The sequence below is a fragment of the Mustela putorius genome, unplaced genomic scaffold (assembly GCF_011764305.1).
Source record: "Mustela putorius furo isolate JIRA1106 unplaced genomic scaffold, ASM1176430v1.1 tig00003871_pilon_pilon_pilon, whole genome shotgun sequence".
Classification (NCBI taxonomy): Eukaryota; Metazoa; Chordata; class Mammalia; order Carnivora; family Mustelidae; genus Mustela; species Mustela putorius.
In genome coordinates, this window is record NW_025422023.1 from 10,479,247 (window position 1) to 10,503,086 (window position 23,840).

The following is a 23,840-nucleotide window of genomic DNA, read 5'->3' on the forward strand; positions in this document are numbered from 1 at the left end:
ATAGGGAGAAGGAGAAGCAGGCTTCCTACTGAGCAGGGAGCCCAATTTAGGGCTCCATCCCTGGACCCCGGGATCATGACTAAAGCTGAAGGCAGACTCCTAACAGCCATCCAGGTGCCCCGCTTAAGCTTTTTCTTGGAAAAAAAAAAAAACAAACAAACCCAAAAACTTTGTAACCATATTTTAATTGAATTATAATTAATGTACGATGCTGTATTAAGTTCAGGTGTACAACTACTGTGTCAATAGTTCTATACATTATTCAATGCTTACCATGGCAAGTATAGTCACCATACAATGTTATTACAATACTATCAACTATATTCCCTATTTTGTACTTTTCATCTCTGTGACTTATTTAAAACTGAAAGTTTGTTTTCCTTAATTCTCTATCTATTTCACCTATCCCTTGAAAATTTTATTTTCTTTAATTTTGTTTCCTGTTATATGAATCACTTACATTTATTTATCCAGAGACTGTTTCTAAATTTCATGTCCTTTTACTATTAACTAGGAATTTGGTGAAAAAAAATCTACACTTAACCTAAAAAATATCACTCAAGTTGATAATATTGCTAGTTCATCATAAGTTTCTTAGGCTCATACTAATTATCATTGCTTATTTTAAGAAAGATTTTTTTACTTAAGCTAAGAAAACAGTACTAAATTTTGAGTGATAACATCCATTAAGCATAAACACTTGATGATTATTTTCTTTTATATAACAGATCAATAGTATAGTTCTGAATCTAAACTCCTTTTAATGTAAGTTACTGAAGCTGACTGAATTCCTTCCTACTTTGTATTCATTTATAATGGTGAAAATTTTAAAATTAGTATCCATGTACAGACCAATGCAGAATTGTACAAAATAGTTGAATAATTTGAGATAGAAGTAAAATACAAATTAATACCTTTTTCTTAAAAACCTTCCATTTTTCATATTCACATTTTCATTTTATATGCTTGCAAATTGTTGTTTATTTTAAAACTATTCATTTACAATGAGTTCATTATCCTTTATGTCATCTCTCTACAATGATTTCAGAAGAGGTTAGAAAAAGATTAATATATTTAAAGAATGTGACTCCCGTGAACAATGACATCATTAAAAAGGGGTTGTTTTCATTAATATGCCATTAATAGGAAAGACATGATGGGTGAATTTTCTTCATAACCAGGTTCACTGTGGACAGGAAGGGCCCGCCTTCCTTCCCAGCAAGGAGATCAAAATCACAAGCTCCAGCCTCCATCAATGATGACAGGATTACCTGTTACATAGGCAGACTGCAGTGATAAACACAAGGAGAAAGAATAATTACGAGGTTTAACACACATTGTGTTTTTTCCAATTTCCCCATGACTGAGATAGCTAAACAATGTATTCATAGTAATAGGCATACTCACCTAACAAAAATTTAGGAAAATGTCAATTAAGTTTTGGATGATTTGAAACAGCTGCATGTTCTTGAGATCTGGAGTTAACTGGCCTCTGGCTAGTGTTTTTAGCACATGTCACATTCTAAGCAGGTATTTGGTCTCAGAATCAGAAAATTAAGTTTATAGATATGCAGCCACTCCCTAAATTAGGATAAAGTATAGGCTAAAATAGCACATTTTCATTTTAAAATTCAGAACTATTCTAAAGTAGCTGAGTTTTATGACATTAATAAATTTTTGAACATCATCAGTCATAAAGTGATCGTGTCAATTACCAAACAGAATTTTTTATATAAAATACTGTATATTTAGTTGATCAAAATAGAAAGGTATTTCCAAAATAGATAGGTATCTCCTGAAGCACACTAAATGTGTTTTTAAATTTATATGAATAATATTATTATAGCTATTAAAATATGAAAAAATATTCTACACTAGTTTCAGATATTTAAATCTGTACAAAACTAAGGGAATTTAAAAAATTGCTTTTTTTCCATAAAATTTTTCATTTTCCCAAGAAATAAAGCTGAAATGATCATTGTGGTAGGGGTTTCAAAATCTTTTAAGTTAAGCATGGATGTTAAATTTCTTTTCTTACTTTTAAATTTATCTAAAGTCTGAGATAATGGAAGAGACAGGAAGGAAAGACTTCATAGTATGAGAACAGAAATTTTTAAACCTATGAAAACTGATAAAATATTATAGATAAATTAAGGGGTTATCAGGCACTTTACCAAGAAATGACCCCAAATCCTCAAAGTGTTTTTTTAAAAAGTAAGCTTTCTGATACATAGATACTTTTTTTTAAAAAGTAAGCTTTCTGATACATACTTTTAAAGGAATCCTCTGGGTTCCTCTAAAAGTCCAAAGATCTTTTTATTGCACATTTCAAGCCAGAACATTTCCAAGTATTTGGTAACCTAAGATCTGACTAAACAAGGGCAATTTAGGTCCTCAGCAGCACCCCAAATCAAACGAGCCTTTCTGTAGATACAGAGTCAAAGAGACCACAAAGGCCCATGAACTTGTTCCATTAGTAATTTGTTTAGCAATTCCCGCAGCTACGAAAAACTGTAGTTAACAAATCTGAGAAGTGGTAGCTTCTGCCATTAACACATTTCAGCCACTGTATTTGTCACATTCACCAAACGCCTGGTGTGTACCAAGTTACGTAAAGAAGAGCTAATGCATCAGTAACACACCTCCTTATGCCCGCCTGGGTCCCTTTCTTCCTCTCTCCTCATACACGGCGGTTCCCTGGTCATGTCATACGCAAACACATAAAACAGAGGGGGATTCTCTTGTGCTCTATGCCTTATAAATATAGTTTCTGCTTTCGTAGTTCTGTGCCATTTAAGAATATATACAATAGCTATTAAGGGAGAAACTGGTTACGAGATAAATGCAAAGTGGAAAGAGCTAGAAATAGGAATTCCCATATGTGATGACAAACAAGAATTCATAGGAAAAAAGAGCCAGTAGGAGTCTCCTAAACTAAAAATACCAGATGCCAATCCTGGGTCTTCTAGAGACAATTACATCTGTTGAACTCTCTCCCCATTTCCCCTAAAGCTCTCATAATTTTGGAGGTTCATTGCTTGACTTACGTTTAATCAGGCTTTCCCCAATTACAATATTTGAAAGCAATTGTTTCTCATAAAATTGAGCAATTTAATTGAAAGCAATTGTTTCTCATAAAATTGAGCAATTTAATTTTTTCTATCCTCCCCATCATTTGCTACAAGATTTAGTGACATGTAGAGTTGAATGAGGAAGAATTGGTGGCTCTGATCACACGGTCTTTCTTTGAGCAAATTAAATCACAACTGATCACTAGCTTGTAAGCGCAACCTCTTAGTGTATGTATGCTGCAACTCTCTAATGTGACCTTATTTTGATAAGCCAATCATGGCCAAGTGAGGATAATGAACTCCCTGGGAAGAAGAGTGCTTACTTCATCAGAAGCCAAATACACACACAGTAGAGCTATTTCTTCTGCGGTTGCAAATCTTCCAGTCTTCTGTCTCTTCAGGAAATCGTTCCGTGCCTAAGACCAGAAACATACCAGGTATCGGTGACATGAGGTGTAGTGAGAACTCTGGAGGTCAAAGGCAAGAAGAGTCTACAGAGGTACCAGTGGTGTGCTACCTTGAGTAATCATGTATTATAATGAGAATATCATTAATTTCATTCATTATGGACCAAGTAGGACTAAGTGACTTCCAAGGTACTCAAACTATGTGTTATGCTTAAACCTACAGACACTATATCAGATCAGTTAAAGAAGTGGGCTTTTTTAAAAAAATTTTTGAAACTGTGGTAAAATACACATAGTATGTTACTTATCATCTTAACCATTTTTAAGTGTAGAGTTCAGTAGTGTTAAGTACATTCACATTATCATGCAACAGATCTCTAGAACTATTTTCATCTTGCAAAATGGAAACTCTATACCGATTAATCAATAGCTCCCCCTTCTCTCCTCCACCACCTCCTGGCAGCCACTCTTCTGTCTCTAGAATTTGTCTACTCTAGGTAAGGAAGAGGACATTTTTCAACCAGATGATATAAACACATTTAAAATAGATATACCTCTTTGGGATTTGGTCTGGCTTGTATTCTTTCTTGCAGAGATGGGGTATCAACCGTTCCTAAATCAAAGAGGGACATTCAGCTTGGTTAATTACTCAAACTGAAAAAGACATTGACAAACTTTAAACTTCCTTTACATATGATACAACAATCGGTGAAACCCTTTTCCATGAATATGAATGATAGTTTCACCTCCATTTTCTATGATATTTAAAAATACAGATCATAATTCCTTGTGACATGAGGCAAGGATTCTGGAAGAAATGCCCAGCATTCCCAAGACATATTTTAGTCACAGCACATTGACCTGACACTTTAAGGATTTTAGTCACTTTTACATGTATTATCTCAGTTACTTCTCAGAACAACCCTGAGATGTCCACACATCCATATAAGTGCTTCACAGTACAAGAGAACAGGATGACTTCATGATCTCAAAACCATTCTTTGCTGTCAGGTTCACTCTGGGGAATCCTGGGGACAGTGCCATGTCTGTTGTGGTCCTCAGTAATTAAGATGGTCTACATTTTCCTGATTATCTTGCCTATTTTCACCGGTTTCAAATTCCTATATTTAAACATAGTTTCATGTTTCTCATAAAAAATATAATTTGAAATCATTTCATTTAAAAAAAAAGTAAGAATGACGCTAAAATTTAAGAAATCCCACTCAGTTCAGGCTCCCACAGAGCAAGTTGCCCAAATTTTTTTCTTAATTTATGTAATCTACAAATTGTCTTCAGAAGGCCTTTTTTGTGGTGGGCTGACCACATGATACATGTAAGGTCATAACAAGTTATTTTAGAGTCATACCCTCTGGTCCTGAGAGTGCCATTGGGTTTTACCAGGAAACTGTTTCTCAATTTTAGCATCATTTGTCATTTCCCTGGAGAAGGTGGGAATCTTCATTCAGGAAGTTCTATCTAGCTCCTTTGTGTTTAACACCCTTTCTTTAGGTTACCTGTCTCCTCTCACATTCTGCCAGCAGTGGGCAGCCCTTTCGACCTCAGGGTGGAAAACTGCCTTTAGTGGGTCACCTGGTTCATTAGGAACATTTTCTAGGGGCGCCTGGGTGGCTCAGTGGGTTAAAGCCTCTGCCTTCGGCTCGGATCATGATCCCAGGGTCCTGGGATCGAGCCCCATATCGGGCTCTCTGCTCTGCGGGGAGCCTGCTTCCTCCTCTCTCTCTGCCTGCCTCTGCCTACTTGTGATCTCTGTCTGTCAAATAAATAAATAAAATCTTAAAAAAAAAAAAAAGGAACATTTTCTATCTTCCATATCACTGCAGGCAATAGTGCTGATAAATGTTCTAGAGCCACATAAAAAAGATTCCACATCCAATAATATTTTCCTCACTTCTCTCATCCATAGCCTCCTAACAGTCCAAGATCCTACCAACAGTATGCTTAAGACACCCGAAGCCTTCACTAAACAATATCCTCATTATCCTCAAAATCCAGTTTTAAAATGCAACTTTGGTACCTTCCCCCCTGCTCAGACAAGTGAGCATCATCTTTCATACGGCTGCTCTTAATGGCTATTAAATGGAACCACAGAGCCAGCTTTCTACTTAATTCCATTGTGCTGAGTCTCCTGTGTCACGGCACAGACTGACATGGCGTGCGCCAGTCTACACGAGCCTGGTGGAAGAGTTGTGACTCTACCGCTATTGGCGCCACCCCAGACACATTCATCCCTTGTCAGGTTTTCTTCTGTGACTGGCTCTTGAGTCACAGCTAGTTCCTTGTTCCAGACAGTTTGATAATATATTTTCCAGTCTTCTGAAAAGTCCAGCTGCTCAAACAACCACATTTTCCAAGTCATTTTGCCATTTATTCCACTGGGTAAATGGCACCCAAAATAGCTAGAGCCAAGTGTCACCAGTGGTATGTTAAAACCCAGTGAAACCGGCTTGACTATATCCTCCTTTTTCTTGGTGTTACCTAGGTTTACTTTTCTAGTCCAAGAAAAATCAAACAGAGCACTTTAACTGGAAATTCTGTAGCTTGAAGGGTGTTTTGTATTCCTCTTTCAAACTGATAAATCAGTGGTTTTTCACTTGAGGGGAGAGCATGGTGGAATATGTAAAAAGCTGGTATGAACTTTCCAAATGACAAAAATTTTCCACATCCGCTCTTTCCCCCAATTCTGGCATGCATTTTAGGTTTCAAAAAGTTCCACAAATAAGCGCGAAATCCTGAACTCCCCAATACCAGCTGTAAACCCGAGGGTCGCTTTGATCCTGGAGATGTGATATTTAATTCCTTTTCAGAGAAGTTAGTAATTCTTCTTAGGCTCCCTGTATTCATTTATGTCAGTGGAACCAGTGGAAGGGCCTATCTACTTCCTAGACAACACACAGTTATTACGAAAGTAAGTTATTCCTATGAAGTAAGTTTGGAGAGATTGAACATCTTGTCTAGTAAGTTCTGCTTTTCTTCTTTCTTTTCAATGGGAGGTCAGCCTACATTTTGATAAAAAGCCAGATAGGGAATAATTTTGCTTTGAGAACCATTTATTTGGTCCTTTGAAGCAGGAACATGGTCATAGACAATATGTATGCAAACTCAATGGGACGTCTCAGACTATGACTGTCTTTACTCCACAGGAGGTGGGCCAGATTCCTCCTGCAGGCCACAGTGTGCTGATCCTCTTTTGATAGCATCAAGGAAGGTGTTAATCCCTCCTTTTTATTTATGGCTCGCCCCAGGTGATTGACAAGACTCAGTAGCTCCCTGTGTCCTGGGAGGATGCTCTTACTTTCTTCCTGTGGTCCTGCGAGCATGGTCTACTTTTTGGCTTCCCCTTGACAAGGTCATCTCTAGTCTGCTTGCAGAACACCAAGCTCTGGCCAGTTACGTGTCTTGGCCATGAGATTTGGAATTGTTCTACACACATGAATACCACTTAAACCCCTTGCATCTATGGTACACTCCGACTAAGTATCTCATTCCCAACCCACTGTTGGACTCTTATCTATTTTTTTAAAAGATGTTATTTCATTTGAGAGAGAGAGAAAGAGAGCACCAGAGCGGGGAGGGGCAAAGGGAGAGGGAGAAGCAGACTCTCCATTGAGCAGGGAGCCTGTCCTGTGGCTCAATTCCAGAACTCTGGGATCATGACTAGAGCCGAAGGCAGATGCTTAACTGACTGAGCCACCCAGGCAGTCCTGTTGGACTGTTACCTTAATAAGCCTAAACCCTTTTCCATTTGAGCTTTTCCTCAGTGACAGGATACAATATAACATGGTATACAAGCTTCCATGGATAGGTTTCACAGTGGCAGCCAGGGTGTCAGGAAGGACAGGTGTGCCGTCCTGTGGTGCCCACCTCACCTGGACACACGCAGTTGCACCTGATCCCCTGCTGGATGAAGTCTGCAGCCAAGGACTTTGTGAGGCCAATCACAGCTGCCTTGCTTGTGCTGTACACACATCTGTTCACAACTCCTGAGGGTGAAAGGAAGGCAACAATGAAAGAACAAAACAACCGTCCCCTTGAGAAAGGGAACATAAATAACTGTCCCTAGTAGCCCCTGTCATGCTTCTTCCCATTCCCATTTAAAAATTTGGTATCAGATTTTTCTCCCTGAAGAGGGCTGGTTTCTGGAATTTCTGGGAAAATAGTATCATTCTTGGCACAACTCAGTCGAGACTGAAGTGTTGAGAACCCACACGTAGGGGACAGCAGTGGTCTTAGGTTTTCATCATTGGTGGGCAGTACTCTTGGGCAGATTCCAAAAGAGAATCCGGGGAAAGAACAACAGAACAAACCGGTCCAAAAAATCTAGAGGCCCACCCTTTCTTTGCCTTCCTGTCTTGGGCGGGCTTCCCGTGCATTCTTGTGCAGAGAAGGGACGCTACCTCAGCAGTAGTGCTTTCATTTGAAACTCGCAAATCATCTGCCAGACTGTGACGTCATTTCCACTTGGCACCATAGTTCTGGCTCATGGACTTGACTTGTTTAGGGCCCAGATCAGCTGACTTTGTAAAGGACTCCCCCGTATCGTGCCAGCACTTTGCACAAACCCGTGTGGTAATACTATCACACTACAGAAGACATGCATTTGCCTGACTCTCCCCCTTTTGGACCATGAGGTGCACATAGTGTTCAATACATTTTTTTGGTTAATTAAATGGACAAATATTTCTTTCTTCCAGCTTGATTTTCCTTTCCATATCCATTAGAAGGAATACAAAGAAGAGCAAATAAAACAAATTCATTTTTTACGATTGGCTTACAATGAAAGCAAAAAGGATTGACAGTAAGGAACATAATACCAATTTTTAAAAAAGTGGTTTTGAAATTATGTGTGGGCTTTATAATCAATGCTATTTGTGAAAATCCACAGATCGTGAAGTTATGGGAGTCTGTGCATCGTGATTCCCAGAGGAAGACAGACCTACCTTTGATGCTAGAAGCCACAGACGACATGTTGATAATGTTGCCAGATTTCTGTGCAAGCATCTGCCAAAACAAAACAAATTAAAAAAAAAATGCTACTCTGCAAGATAAAAATATGACCTCTTTAAAAGATTTGCATTTACTTATGGTTTGCAGAAGCATCTTATTAGCTATTAACATGAAGTGCTCTTAAGCAGTCTTAACAGTGCCACCCAGTCATTACTGGGAGAGGGTGGCATGCTCACGCACTCACTGGCAGGAACATTTCCCAGGGGGATTACCGCCTTCCTTTGGCACAAGAGCGTCGGCAAGACCAAGGAGCTCTGAGCTAAATGGAAAGTTAATGAACATTAATCATTACTTTGTATTCTTGTTGTTGGAAAACTCTTACCTTGACACATGTTTGTTGAAGACCTACTATGATCAGATATGTGCTAGTTCCAGGAGTTTGGAAAATAAACCACACACTCCCTGCCTGTAGACAGCTGCCTGCAGACTGGAGGGGTTGACACAACCACCATCAAGCAACAGACAGCAGAGACCTCCACAGAGGGGGATTAGGGGGGCGGAACCAATCCAGGTTGCGGGACACTCAGAGGAGGGATCCAAAAGAGGAAAGAGGTGGCCTGAGTTTTGAAAACCAGGGCATTAATCAGAAAAATAAAAGAGAAATGTGTTTTAAGGAGGAAGAACCACATGTAGAAAGGCTGTATCATGGAGCTGGGACGAAGGGATGGGTCTGGTTGGAATGCCGAGCCTGGGAGGAATGAGGCTGCTGAGGCCGTTGGGGACTACATTTAGGAATTTGGGCCTTCCCTTGAAGGCAGTGTGGTGGTGACAATGAGGGGTTTAATGCAGAACAGAGGCATGTTTGCATTTGGGGAACACTAAGACTACTGTGGCACTACGTCAAGGAGACCCACTGGAAGCTGACAGAGATGCAGAAATGTCTGTGGGCAACAGAGGTGGAGAGAGCTGAGGTAGTAAGTGCAGGATATGGTGAAGGGTTACACACAGTGAGGCCTGCCTCCCTCACTGAAGGAGTGTTTCCTAAGAACACCTCCCCCAGAATTGTCTCCTCAACAGCCTCCTCTGTTTCATCAGAAATTACCATCTCTCAACACAGGACTGCCCGTATCCTTGCCTTCCAAGGATACGGTCCCTTAAATCTAGATAATGATGATCTCTAGGATACCTCTGCCAATCATCAAGAGGGAGGATATGAGGCGGATAGAGACCCCTGGACCTCAGCCCCTTACTGTCCACTGCTCTCCATTGCTCCTGCTGAGACAGAAAAAGACCAAATGGCTGCCCTGCTTGGTTAAGAAAAGAAAACAAGTCCCCTGGGATGATTTAGCACTCTCCTGAGATGCTTCCATATAGATTATACTTCCACATAAAGGGGGCCAATTGGCCCTGAGAAACCGTGAAAAACGTCCTGTTACCATCTCCCATCACTGGTAACCATATAAACTCACCCCTAACCCTGTTGGGTGCTCCGTCTTTGGGAAACAATCCCACTGAGGCCACCAGTGAAAATAAAGGTCTGAAGGGGAGGGTCTGCGGCTGTTTCGTCCTCCTAGATGTGGTATACAGTAGGTGGTCCTTACACTGTGATGAATCAGAATCTCTTGGGGTGGAAGCTTCTTTTTAAAATTAATTAATTTAGAGAGCTCATGGGTAGGGGAAGCGTAGAAGGAGGGAGAGAATCTTAGGCAGACTCTGCTGAGTGCAGAGTCCTACAAGAGACTGGATCTCGTAACATTGAGATCATGCCCTGAGCTGAAATCAGACACTTGACCGACTATGCCATGCAGGCACTCTGGGATGCTAGTGTAAAGTGCAGGTTGCTGGACTCTGCCCCAGACCTAAAGGAATAATATAATGAATGAAAAAAAATTGCTATGAATTAACAATGTTTTCAGATGAATTTATACTTAAGTATAACATGTATGTGTGTTTTCCAGGGCATGTAGGGATGTCTGGGGGCATGTGGACCCATGAATGCTTTGGGGGAAGAAGCAAGAGCTGGAGAGAATCCCTGCCCAATGGGCGTTACCTTCTCATTGAAATCAGAGGCTCGGAGGATGACCATAAAGAACAAGAAGGGATGGTGGACACTGAGAGTGGTAAAGGGGAAAAACAGCTGGTCAGAGGGAATGGAAGACCACTCCAGAGAACAGAGGAAGGAAAATCGGGACACGATGGGCCATCAGAGTCAAGGAAACAGTTTCTAAAAAGAAAGTGTCTCAGCCGTCAGTGTAGAGAGAGAAGTTGCTTTTGCTGGGGTGAGTTGCTCTAGCAGCTTTCAGACAGAGGTGCAGGAATGGAGGTGAGTAACTGAGTGGTCCAGGATGAGCCTCCTCCGGGGACCAGAGGTCTCCCCATAGTATTCCCCTCCCTTCTGTTTTGATACTTAGTTACCATTTGCACTCTGGAGCAGAGAGTCTAAAACAAGCTAAGGCATTGTGTTGGATTAAAGGGTGCAAGGGGGGGCTGAGGCGACCCATCCAAGTCAGAGACAGCAGTAGCCATGAAAATATTGAACCCAACTTGCTTAGTTATGTGATAAAGAGGATCATAATGAAATGGGGTCCTCATAAAAAAGACCAGGAGAATAAGTGCAGGCTTGAAAACAAAGCCTTATTATTCTTTAGTATCCAACTTTGCAAATAACCCATTTTTACATTTTTTAATTTTTTTTTCATTTTACTGAGCTATCGTTGTCATATGTAACCCATTTTTAATGCCTATAGGACACATAGACTCCAACTGGATGTATAAAGATGAACTATTAAATAAGTTCAGCCTCTCATCTTCTGAAATGCAGCAGTTCCTCAGGCAAAACTTTAGAATAGAGTCACCTAGGAGATGTTAGTGCTGCCCTAACACTTGTGCCATCCATTCAACCAGGTCTGTCTGCTGGTTCTCGAGCCCCATCCTCTCCTCCTTCCATGCAGTCTTCTCAACGCTGGCTCAGTGTCTACTGGTAGAATGTGGTGCTCTTCCTTGCTCCCCACTCGACAGCCCTCTCTGGCAAATACGACTTGTATAAAGTGAAATGCCTCCTATGTGGGAATCCTCTGTAGGATTCACCTCCCAGAAACTCAGGCAGAGGCTGGGAAGAGCTCTGAAAATTCCCTCGAACTGTACATCAACTAGATCAACTAGTCCTACCCTGACCCAGCTTTTTGTCCCCACTGACCTCAGCTCCTAAACCTAGCAGACCTTGGTTTCTTGGGTCTTTGGTGAGTCCATGTCTGACCTTTTCCTGGACTGACAACCTAGATTGATTGATTGATTGATTCAACAAATACTTGACAAAGCACTTCTATGTGCTAAGAGTCTTCTAAGATACAACAAAGGAGAGAAACCTTCACATAGCCAAGATTTCCCTGACTTTGGATTTTGCACTGACCTCTTCTTAGAGTATTTTAAAATTGTTCTTTGCCTCTTGACTCATATTCCAGTTCTGGAATGATTTTCAGTACGTCTACCCATGAACAAAAATTTCCAAAAGTGTTTCTTTGTTCTGACCACCTGACTTTTCAGATCTGCCTGGACTCTAAATACTGGCTTCCCCTGTAAAGTCTTTTTTTTTTTTTTGGTTAAAGATTTTATTTATTTATTTGACAGAGAGAGAGAGAGAGAGAGATCACAAGTAGGCAGAGAGGCAGGCAGAGAGAGGGGGAAGCAGGCTCCCTGATGAGCAGAGAGCCCGATGTGGGGTTCGATCCCAGGACCCTGAGATCGTGACTGAGCTGAAGGCAAAGGCTTAACCCACTGAGCCACCCAGGCGCCACCCCCCCACCACCTGAAAGTTCTAACCTGGAAATGTGCATCATAGTAATTGAACCCAGAGGATCCCAGACATTGGAGCTGGAAGGCTGGAAGGGATCATGTAATTTCTCACTCTCATTTTATTTTATTTTTTTAATTAAAAAAAAAATTTTTTTTAAAGACTGTATTTATTTATTTGAGAGAGAGACAGTGAGAGAGAGCATGAGCGAGGAGAAGGTCAGAGGGAGAAGCAGACTCCCCATGGAGCTGGGAGCCCGATGTGGGACTCGATCCCGGGACTCCAGGATCATGACCAGAGCTGAAGGCAGTCGTCCAACCAACTGAGCCACCCAGGCGCCCTCACTCTCATTTTAAATAGAGAACAAGTGCCATTTCCCAAGGCACACAGTGAAGGAGGGGCAGAGTTCAGGCTGTGATGCCAGAGTCCGGAATCTGGGGTCAGGTTGGTTACTGTCACTTTTATCCTGCCTATCCTAGTCATTAATATCTCTTGGGACTTTTTTAAATAAATGGGTGTTACTGCTTATATAGATTACTGTTAAGATGCTTTCAATCATAGGTAAACTCACGAATTTGCAAGTTAGTGTTTGCTATTTCAAAAGTTAACACTTACTGACAAGTATACATTTTAGCTTCATGGGACCATACCTCACCCTTGCTGCCTTCACTCATATTTGTAAAGCATTCCAGACATGAAGGAGGCTGGTTATGTTGGTGTGACTGTGACCTAAGCTTTCTCCTTTTACTATAGCCTCTGCTTCTTTCCCATATCTTAGAATCAGTCTTCAAAAAATAATCCATGTTCCAAATAGCATATTCTCATGAACTCCAAGTAAGTAGAAAAAATGAGATTTATATTAAAAAAAAATTGCTGGTCAACATCCTATGGACCCACTGAGAGATCCTTTTTAGGTGCTAAACAAGCAGATTAAAACAAATTTCTTTGTTTCTAAGTCAATTTTTCCTAACTTCCCTTTTAATGTTCATCTGGATCCTTCTTAACATTAGGTTGAATGTTCAGAGCAAAGCATCAGCCCTGCCTTGCCATTAAAAAAGCTCTTCTCTGTGCTGGGCTGGCAGCATTCAGCATGTCTGTCATCTAATCCAGCTGGGCTGAAAGACAAGAATAGCTCCTCTGCATTTCACTAGGGTTCTGTTGGCAACCTTGGACTGAACTGGTTCTGTACTGAGTCTGTCCCTTCATCGTCTGAGCTTGTGCAGTTGGCTTACTACTGGCTTGTAAGGTCATTTGAACTCATTGTTTTTCCTATTTACTCTCCCCTCCCCCCAGAACACCTAGTGTGTGCTTTATATCAAAAGGCATTTAACACTTGTTTCTAAAATAAAATGAAAAACATTGATGAGTTGTGTGAAGGCTGTGGAATTCTAGGGCAGCAGACCCAGGAGGAATGCTCTCTCTTTAGCATATACTGTCTCTCACCTCTCTGGTGCCTCTGTGGCTCACCTAAAAACAAGGAGAATATTCAGAGAACAGAAAAGCAATGGTGGTACGTCCACCTTGAGAGCATGTGCCTGGACACTGAAATCTGAAAAGGGGCCCAACTTCCAGGGTTCAGATCCTGCTCTAACCACTTGCTAGTTAATGTGACCTTGGGCAAGTTATCTCACTGCCCAGTTTTATCCTTTGTACTGTGGATGTGATAAAGTAGCACTTAGCTCATCACATTCTTCTGGTCCTGCATGCCTCTTTGCTGTCCCTCTCCCTGGGGCCCTCTTCCTCACATGCCTGAATGGCTAGCACCCTCATTTCAGTTGGAACTCTATGAAAATTCCAGCTTCTCAGAGAGGCCCTCCTGGACTTTCCTGAGATCCTAGCTTCTTCTTCATATTACTTCTAATCACTCTCCAAGCTATATGTCTCATATCCATTATCCTGTCTCACTCCTCAAAAATAGGATCTCTCTTAGAGAAGGGACTTTGTTTAGTTTTCTGATGGATCTTCTGCACCTAGAATGGAGACCTGCAAATAGAAAGTGCTTAATATTTCTTGACCATTTCTTAACTGGAAGGTTAAATGAGTTAATTCATATTAAATGCTTGATATAAGTGTTCAGTACAGGTTAGTCATTATGGTAGCTACTGCCACTGCTCGGCATATGCGAGGACCCTTTCTGGGTGCCCGGTGTGGAGGCCTACTTATCCAGTGGTGCTTATCCTAGTGGTGGTGGTCCTTACTTTAGGAAGAAATGCCTTGATCATCAAGTACATGCTGCGGACATTGAGATTCATCGAGAAGTCCCAGTCTTTCTCCTCGCAGTCCAGTATGGTTCCGTGATGGACAAAACTGGAAGAAAGATTGATCAATGGGGAAAAGTGATCATTTAAGAAGATCTGTATTCCATTTCCTTACCATATTTTACTGTCATATATTGACTCAGGCCATTGACCTTACCTTTTGAAGATTTTAACAATTTGGAATATGACTTAGTACATTAGGTTAATGAGTATTCAACTTAATCTAAATAAATTTATTGGAAAACATCTTTCTTTTAAAAAAGAAAGGCAGAGGTTTGGGGCCACCAAACATAAGCTGGACGGCAACTGCACAGGAAATAATGATAAACAAACGTGAGACTAGAATGCCAGCCCTGACTCCTATGTCAAGAGCAACAGTGCCCTCTGGTGACACAGATTTAGTGTTTTCAAAGGGAAATCAAATTGCAAGGAAAACCAGTGTCTCCAAATCTCAGGGCTGCAAAGTAATATTGCTATCATACAGTTCTAACATATTAAGTAAACAAAGCAGAAAAAGCCCAAACTCTCCAAGCAGCCTTTACTCCTTTTCAAGACACACTCGTAAATAACCTGCTCATCTTTCATATGACAGCAAGAACCACACGCTCTATTTCTATACCTCTTACCTTGCTGAAAATTTAATATATAGATGTTCAAAACCTAATTTTCCTGGTTTTCTTTTTGTGATGGCTCTCAGTATATTCTCATATAAAGAATGAGCAGTTTATAAAATAGATTATCATAAATTTTTTTTGACTTAATTTCCACACATTGTAACATATGACAAACTACAAATGGACTTTTTTTTTTTTCACTGAAACATGATTAGCAAGAAGAACAAAAATATATTAGAAGGCTCTGGAATTTTTCTGTCAATGCGGCAGTACAAATACAACACAACATAAGAAAAGTGGAATGTCACTTAGTTCCTGTGTAAACGTCTGTTGGGCTTACCTCTACTAGGCTACGTCTGAGTAGTGAAATAGTAGCACTGCCTGTCCTCGGTGTGGCTGCTTCAGTTCCAGTCTCCTCTCATTCACACATGGTTCAGAACTGTTGGTACCACCCTAATAAGTTCAATTAGGCCATTCTCTTTGCACTCTACGCAGAAGTGCAACACGGAAACTTCTTTTGCTGGGTGGGGCTCATTGTTCCAGTAAGAAACCCTGAGCTTGGGCAGTGTAGAGGACTGGCTGGAAGGTTGTGCCAAAAAACGGGGAACACCTGCATTTCAATAGGCTGAGTACTTGGTTTGTGGTAAATATACTTGTTTTAAAGACATCTACTGAAAAACAGTTTTTCATTTTATCTTATACGTCTTAGTGGAACAGCCATAACCCGACCAGTGTGAGGCATTACCAGCCTTAAGAATGTCAACAGGTTTGGATTACTACCAGTTCTCTTGAGCAGACCTTAATTCCCCTTAGGACTCAGCCCATGTCCACTTCTCTGGCTTGGTCCACTTGCTGAATCTTGGAATAAAAATTCTGTCTAAACTCTAGCTGTATTTCCTAAGAAATATATTATGGTTCATGATGACTCATTTCACCATAGTACCAAATGTCATTAAGTAAAAGAGAAAACTTTCTGTAAGGACAGTGAAATTAAAGTGTGTGCATTACCCAGCAACATTAAAGAGAACATCAAGTCTCTCAATTTCACTGGCAAACTGGTCAATTTGTTTCTTCTTTGTGACATCAAGGGTCCTAATTTGAATACCTGAAAAATAAAACAAAAGACACGATTTACCTTTACTCATAAAAATGTTAGCTTTGAAGATTTTGCTGTTTTGAAGTGTAAAGACTATAATATTTGTCCAGTTAGGCTTCACAGGATTGTTGGCCATTAGTAGGGTCTTAGGAATCTCAGAATCTTACAGTCCTCCCCATCTAGAGCTCTGTATCAGATGCCTCTGTAAGCCAGCAGTAACATCTGGAAGTGGGTCCATTCCAGCCCTTCCTTTCCCCAGAGGTTGAATCACTGCTACAGTGATCCTGAATTCTGTCTCCGGGGGAAGGACAGGGGTGGTGGGAGAAGCGATTGTTTCTGTTTGTGCCCTTTACCTTTATGTCAATTCTTCTATTTACTAGAAATGACTTTGCCGGTCATGGGTACCATCACTTATTTCTGGACTGAATTGCAAGAAGAAACATGAGGCCAGAAGAAGAGATGGAAACACTAACCATGAGAGATCTGGCATGGGGTCTGAGAAAGACATGTTGTACTAGCTACTAAAATAAAACCAAAAAAACAAACAACCCCCCCAACCTAAACCAACAAATATGCTTTAATGAAAGAAGCAGTTACTTTCACGATTTAAAAAATATATGGTTTATTTTATTCTTCCGTTTTGAATATAGAAAAGAAGGATTATAAATGAAGAAAGGGAAAACTAAAACCGAGTTTCAGAAGAACTTTCTTTGCTTCTTGCTTTTCTAGGACAGCAGCTTCCCTTAGACTTGTTGAAATGGTAACTCAACACGGTCTAATTCAGTTAACTAATTCAGTGGACTAAGTTGTATCTGATCATGTAACCAGTTCTACTTTGCTGAAACAGTTAGCTTTCAAATGAGTTCTACGTCCTGATTTCTTTCTGAGTAACGCCACTAGAAGACCTCTGATGCTGGGATTAGGTTCAGTGTGGTACGGTGAGGGGCAATACGCACCCAGACAACTTAATCTTTTACAGTTTCTCATCATGACACGTGATTTTACGGCTGAGCTATGTCCAGTATGGTAGCCACTAGCCACTTGTGGCTACTGAGCATCTGAAGTGCAGATAGTCTGAACTGAAATGTACTGGAAGTGTAAAGTACACGTACATTTCAAAGATTTGGTATAAAAATGTAAAGTATTCCATTGGTAACTTTTTTATACTATGTATGTAAAAATTATAATATTTTAGATATATTGAATTAAGTAAATCTATTGTTAGTACTATTATTTTAAGATTTATTTATTTATTTATTTGACAGGGGGAGAGAGAGAGAGCACAAGCAGGGGGAGTGGAAGAGGGAGAAGCAGGCTCCCTGCTGTGCAGGGTGCCAGATGCGGGACTCAATCCGAGAACTCCAGGATCATGATCCAAGCTGAAGGCAGATACCCAACCAACTGAGCCACTAAGGAGCCCCTGAGAAATATATTATTAAAATTAATGTCCCTTGTGTCTTTTTACTTTTTAAATGTAGCCACTACAAAAATTGACAGTCATCATTGACATCAACATTGACATCATGTTTCTATTGGACAGTGCTTCCCTCACAGAGAGGCACTCAAATGGAAAGTCATCATTAAATGTTAACAGTAAGGGATGCCTGGGTGGCTCAGTTGCTAAAGCATCTGCCTTTGGCTCGGGTCATGATCCCAGGGCTCTGAGATTGAGTCCAGCATTGGGCTCCTTGCTCAGCAGGGAGCCTGCTTCTACCTTTCCCCCTACTTGTGCCCTCACTCTGAGAAATAAATAAATAAAATCATTTTTAAAAAAGCTAACATTAACAGGGGCACTTGACTGGCTCAGTTGGTAGAACGTGCAACTCTTGACTTCAAGATCATGAGTTCAAGCTCCATGTTGGGCTAGAGTTTACTTAAAAAAAGTTAGCAACTGTTAAATTTTCGTGTTATTTTGTCACTGAGTACTGAATCTTTCAACATGTTTCCGAAAAAAATATTTTAGGTATACATCTTAAAATGTTGCTTATACATTTAAATATATAGATTTTTGTGGGTTCGCACAGTATGGATTGGATATCAGGGAATCAGGCTCTGAAGAGAAGGCCAGTGTAACTAAGTAGCTAAAGAATTTTCTTTCAGCACCTGAATCCCAAGTTCACACTGTCAACTTGCTTACCGGGGCACTCTTCAAGTTCCTGAAGTTTGGACTCATTGATATCCGTGGCGATGACTTTGGCACCTTCTCTTGCAAAAGCCTGGGAGACACAATGTGCAAGTAAATTCTTTGTTTATTTGATTTGATTCCATTCTTGTGAGTAGAAAGTCAGTTAGCCTTTCCCTCTTCATCTTATTTTCATTGTTTTCCTTATAAAATAGGTGGAATTTCAAGCTCTCTATTCTCACTTCACCTTTCCCATTGTTACTGTTTTTATCATTAATTAGAACAACATGACATACATTGTGCTTGTCAGTTGGCTTTTCCCTTTAAGCATTATCAAATAAAATCGTGTTTTTAAAAACTAGGACTCTGTTACTGACACCTCTCAAAATACTATTCTGTGATGTGATAGCCTGTACTTCATTTCTGAGCAAGTTCTTACTATTTTCCATTTCCTATTATATTCCAAGTAATAAGAGAAAACGGGTTATTTCAATACTTTTTCACCTAAGAGTATACTACTGTTTTCATAAATGTCAAACTATATCTAATACGACTATACCATAAGTGCATTAATTAGCTCAGGTGGGGGTTATAATGTGCAAGAAGTTGACATAAATTGGAAGGTAAAGGTAACCTGGTAGTCTTGTAATTCTAGAGTCCTGTACTTGAACTGCCATAATTTCAGAAAGCTATGCATTCTGGTAGGGCCCCTGCAGCAAATATATCATAATGCAAAGAAACTGAGCACAGAAAGAAGTCTCTCAGAGTCAAAAGGTACCAGTAATGTCACATAATAAACATGTGATGTGTTCATTCCTTCATCTGCCCAGGGTGAGGGATAGCGACTTTTCTTTTTGTAACTTAGGACAACAGAAACACAAAATTGAAAAAAAGAAAAAAAAAGTAGAGCAAAATTAAATAGCTACAGGATCTGTCCACATAATTCAATACCTCAAAAGCTAGTAAGCAAACAACAGATAATAACTTACTAAGGCGGCTGCCCGGCCAATCCCCTGAGCGGCGGCTGTCACGACGATGACCTTCCCATCAAGGCGACCCATAACGGAGCCTGCAGTTTAAGCTAGACACATGTGTGTAATGGCTTAGTATATAGTCCTGTGCAGTGACTTCTAGATTCAACAGTTCGATGAACTCTTTAAGAACGTAATGACCTGTCATCTGAATTCTCCATGAATGCTGACTCTAGATACCTAGCTTAGTATATAGAAAACATTTAGCATAACCCATTGAAGTGATAACAGATATTGGACTTTAATCCACCATTTGGTTTCTTGAGGACTTAGAGAAGACAGCATCTGATACTGACATAGCAGAGGCAGGGTCCTTCCCCCCACTAGCATCACCATTGTCCCACCGTCCCTATACAAACTGCTATGGTGTTATATATGTCCTTGCTAGTGGCGGCTGCTTCTCAATTTCTCTGCTGTATCTTTTCTTGGGGTTTGCACTATCAGTTGTCTCTGGCTTTTCCTTGTCACTGGAAAGATTTCATGGTTGGCCTCAGAGAGTCATTGAACAAAAGAGCTGGAAAATCAAATCATGTCCAATATTCCTATTTTATAGATGAGAAAACTGATTTGACTTCCTAAGGTCGCAGACCCAGTTAATGACAGAGTGAGAACTAAACTCAGGCCTCCTGACTCCTTTGCTATGTAAGATTTCACCCCACAACGCTGCTGATCCTCTCTTAAAGTTTAAGCATTTACTTGAATTTTAATAGATACCAGCAGTAATTTTCAGAACAGAGGACTGAGGAATTCTGACCTGGGGAAATAAGATATGCATAAGGTATTTGGTTCTTGGGATGCCTGGGTGGTTCAGTCAACCGGTTAAGTGTCTGCTGTCAGCTCAGGTCATGTTCCCAGGGCCCTGGGATCCAGCCCCTCGTAGGGCTCCCTGCTGATAGGGGAGCCTGCTTTTCTCCCTCTTTCTCTGCCTGCAGCTCCCCCACTGTTTGTGCCCTCTTGTGCTTGCTCTCTCTGTCTGCCAAATAAATAAAATCTGAAAAAAAGAAAGATATTTGGATCTTGGACGGTAGCTTTTCAGGATGAGAGGAATGCCTCATGATGAGGTTGGGGTAGTTAAGGTCAAATGATGATCAACTGAGGGTTTCTTCAAGGAACTGAGTACATTTTCTCACCCCACTATCCTTGATGGGTTCCTATTATCTCACAACAAGTCACACAATGGCTGCTTTGTCCCAAGTCATCACATCCCCATTCCAGGGGAAAAAAAAAAAAGGTGGAAACTAAAAGCCTTCCAGAGGGGTCCTCACTTTCTATTCAAGAAGGAAGCCCTCCTTAGAAATTCCAACCCTCATTTCACAGGCCAGCTCTAGCAGCAGAGGCTAGGAATTTGAGAGTTTTGTCTTCTATTCTCTAAAAAGAGAAAAGCTGGGGGGGGGGGGAGCGAGCCCCCTTAAATGGGCCATGTAAGATAACCTACACAATCACCCTGCTCAATTACCTACCTGATAAAGAACAGATAGGTAGCTAGTCTTGCCTAGAGAACTCACATGATCCAGTCCTTTCTTTTTGTACCCATGTCTGTTCTCCCCAGCCAACCTTGGCTTTCTGCTGTAACCAAGCCTCCATGCTTTATCTAAGCTCGGAATGCTGAGGCGCCAGTTACTCTTGTAGGCAATGGGATTAAAGGAATGATGGAAAGAGTGACACGAACTGACACGTATTTTAGAAAGACCACCGTGGGACGGTTTCCTTGGGAGGGTGTGCTGTGGCCTGAAGGGCGGGTGAAAATCGCAGGGAGGAAGGAGACGGAGAGGGGGGCTGGACGACAGCCGTGTTTCAGTTGGAGACTGAGTCTGGTCACCCGTGCACTACCTTCAGAAGGATTAAGTGGTCTTCCCCTTGTCTCCGGGCTGTGAATTCAAACCTAGACCTCCGGGTTGCAGGTGCAAGAGAAGACCTCGCGGGTCGCGTTGTATCCTGCGGCCTTGGCACGCCCTCCCGCGCTCTAGGTCCGCACGCGGCCGCGCGGAGGCCAGGGCGCGAGTTCCAGGACCACTTCTGCGCGACACAGAGACCTCGGGGACCCTCCCGCCCCTGCGCCGCCCAGCCAGCGGCCCTCGCTCCCAGCCGCGCGGTGCGTGGTCCTGCCTCGGGATCCGACGGCCGGGTCTCTCGTTTCCTCCCACCCTAGCCTTTCCTCTCGTAACGCGGGGCGAGCTTAATCGGGGGTTGGAGTTTTGCTTCCCAGAGGGCCCCACCAGCAACCGGCTCCGGGGACCTGCTTGCAGCTTCCCCGAAGTCCTCGGATTGAGTCTGCGCTCGTGAGGTGCCCGGGAGGCCGACGTTTACAGAGCCCGGGAGGATGCCAGGGAGTCCCGCTGTTTTTTCGCTTTTCTTTATTCTTACGCGAGTGACCCATTTGCACTGTAAACACGCTGAGAGCTGAGAGATAGAAGAAGAGACTCCGATACCCACCGCCCCGCCCGCGCCCCGATCGAGGGCATGGTGGGCACGGTGTCTCAGGAAGCTATTGTTTCGCACCCCCGTCACCGCCGGCCGGAGGCGCCCGAAACAGAAGGCGCGCACCAGAGGTTCCCCCACAAATCTGGGGCGCCCGGAGACGCGCTTGCTGAACAACTGTTCCAGCACGGAGCGGCCGCCTCGCTCGCTCTGAGACCTCTCCCTCGCCGGCCTTGCCTCCCGGGAACCAAATTTTGGGGACAAATCCTTACTGTTACAAGAGACAATACTATCAAACTAAAATGAATTTGGGAAAGTGAGTGCAGACGCGACCTGAAACGGTAAAATGAGGCAACTCTCAATAAATCCAACGTGAAAGCCACATTGAAAAACTTAGCTATACCAGAGTTTCAAACTTGTTAAAAACACACCCTTATCTTGATCTAACTGCTAAGATTAATCTTGAAATAGGTACCCTGCAGAGCAAAGCAAATCGAAGCCCCCCCCCCCCGCCCAGTCTGAAGTGTAACTTAAAAAATATTAGGAAATCTTACTTTAGAGCAGCAAGTGGATGTCGTCCTCCGGATCCCTGGGCCAGCCACAGACTTGATGAGACCTTTGTGCAGAAGCAAGTCAGGCTCATCATGCACGCCGGGATTTGTAGTTTCCTTCAGTTTTAAGAAAAGGAGGCTCCTGTTTGTTTACTATACGTGTGTGTGTGTGCTGCCATCTAGTGGACCTCTGGTAGAACGGCTGACTCCAAGGAGAAGGTGAAAAATGGAAACGCCCCTCAGGGGCTTACTTAGGAAATGGGAATAATTTACGTCACTTTAATCCAAGTCTTTGTTGTTTGTTCGTGCCTACTCTGTGCTGTTCTAGGATATTAAAAACTTAATGAGTCAGAAACATCATTTGGAAGATAGCAGGTCAGTGACATAGAAGGACCCTAGGTCATTTAAGATAGTGGAGCCTTCCTTCCTGGCCCTTCACCAAGATTGTTTTGAGGGAGAGAAATAAAAATTCCCTTCTGTTTAAGGTATAGTTACGGTTGTTTTGTCACACTCTTTGTCTTCTAACACTTGTTCATATTTGCTGGTGGGGTGCAGGCACTGTGAGTACATGGAGGGGCAGGGTCCAGGTAACGCTGAGATTTACAACGTGGAGGCCTGAAAGGGAACATGTTGGGTAAGAGCAACAAATCAAGTTTAGTCGAAAAGAACGGACAGTACAGATCGAAAAAAACTAGGTCATGTGTACTAGGCTTATTAAGTCATACTATAGCAGGTGTGTAATTGAGCAGAGTGGTTGCGTAGGTTATTTTGTACATGTATTGTTTTCGTTGGTTCACTCAACATCTACCCACCACACTTTCCCCTGTCTTTTATTTTATAAAGACCAGAAAACAAAAAAACTCTCACATTCCTAGCCTTCTTTGTTGCTAGAGCTGGCCAATGAAATGTTAGTTGTGGAGGATTTCCTTTTGGATAGAAAGGTAGAGCTCCTTTTAAAGGATTTCCCTTCTTTTTTCCTGGAATGTGGATCTGTCTTGGGACATGGCAGCAATTGTGTGACTTGGCAGGAGGTCAGAGGCACCTATTAAGGACAGAGCAGGATAAGGAAAGGAACCTGATTCCTTGAAGACAGCCTCTGTGCCACAGCCTTAGACTAACTCCTCTGGGATTCTTTTTTTTTTTTTTTTTTAGATTTTATTTATTTACTTGAGAGAGTAAGAGAGAGAACAAGCAGTGGGTGGGGGTGCAGAGGAGGAGAAGCAGACTCCCTGATGAGCAGGGAACCTGCTGTGGGCCTTGATCCCAGGATATGGGACCATGACCTGAGCTGAAGGCAGAAGCTTAATCCACTGAACCACTCAGGCATGTCCCCCATTGGAATTCTTAGGTGAGAAAAAGTAACTTCTTTGGATTACATTTTCCCCAAGTTTTTTGTCTTTGGAGCGAAGTATACTCATAACAGGCATGGTGGTTCAGAAGAAACGCTGTGCAGTAAGATAAGTCCCCCATTCTTCACTAGCTCAGTAAATCATTTAACTCTCCAAGGCCCAGTTTCC

At 41.8% G+C, this 23,840-nt stretch overlaps 1 protein-coding gene across 1 annotated transcript; it reads right to left on the bottom strand.

Annotated features, from left to right (window-relative positions):
* Positions 1–166: 166 nt before the first annotated feature.
* On the bottom strand, positions 167–22,460 carry BDH2 (3-hydroxybutyrate dehydrogenase 2). The gene is made up of 10 exons (XM_004748141.3): positions 22,327–22,460; positions 19,313–19,404; positions 18,339–18,417; positions 16,114–16,210; positions 14,432–14,540; positions 8,437–8,497; positions 7,366–7,479; positions 4,033–4,091; positions 3,395–3,487; positions 167–1,287 (listed from the first exon to the last, which is right to left on the bottom strand). The coding sequence occupies exons 2-10, from the start codon at positions 19,382–19,384 to the stop codon at positions 1,234–1,236; spliced, it is 738 nt and encodes a 245-aa protein (XP_004748198.1). The 5' UTR covers positions 19,385–19,404; positions 22,327–22,460; the 3' UTR covers positions 167–1,233.
* Positions 22,461–23,840: the final 1,380 nt, after the last annotated feature.

Excerpts from the sequence above, each read along its gene's own strand:
- BDH2 (XM_004748141.3), bottom strand. The coding sequence starts at position 19,384 with ATGGGTCGCCTTGATGGGAAGGTCATCGTCGTGACAGCCGCCGCTCAG. Across the intron at positions 16,211-18,338 it reads GGAACTTGAAGAGTGCCCCG|GTATTCAAATTAGGACCCTT; the intron begins GTAAGCAAGTTG and ends TTTATTTTTCAG. Across the intron at positions 14,541-16,113 it reads GTTCTCTTTAATGTTGCTGG|TTTTGTCCATCACGGAACCA; the intron begins GTAATGCACACA and ends TCTTTCTTCCAG.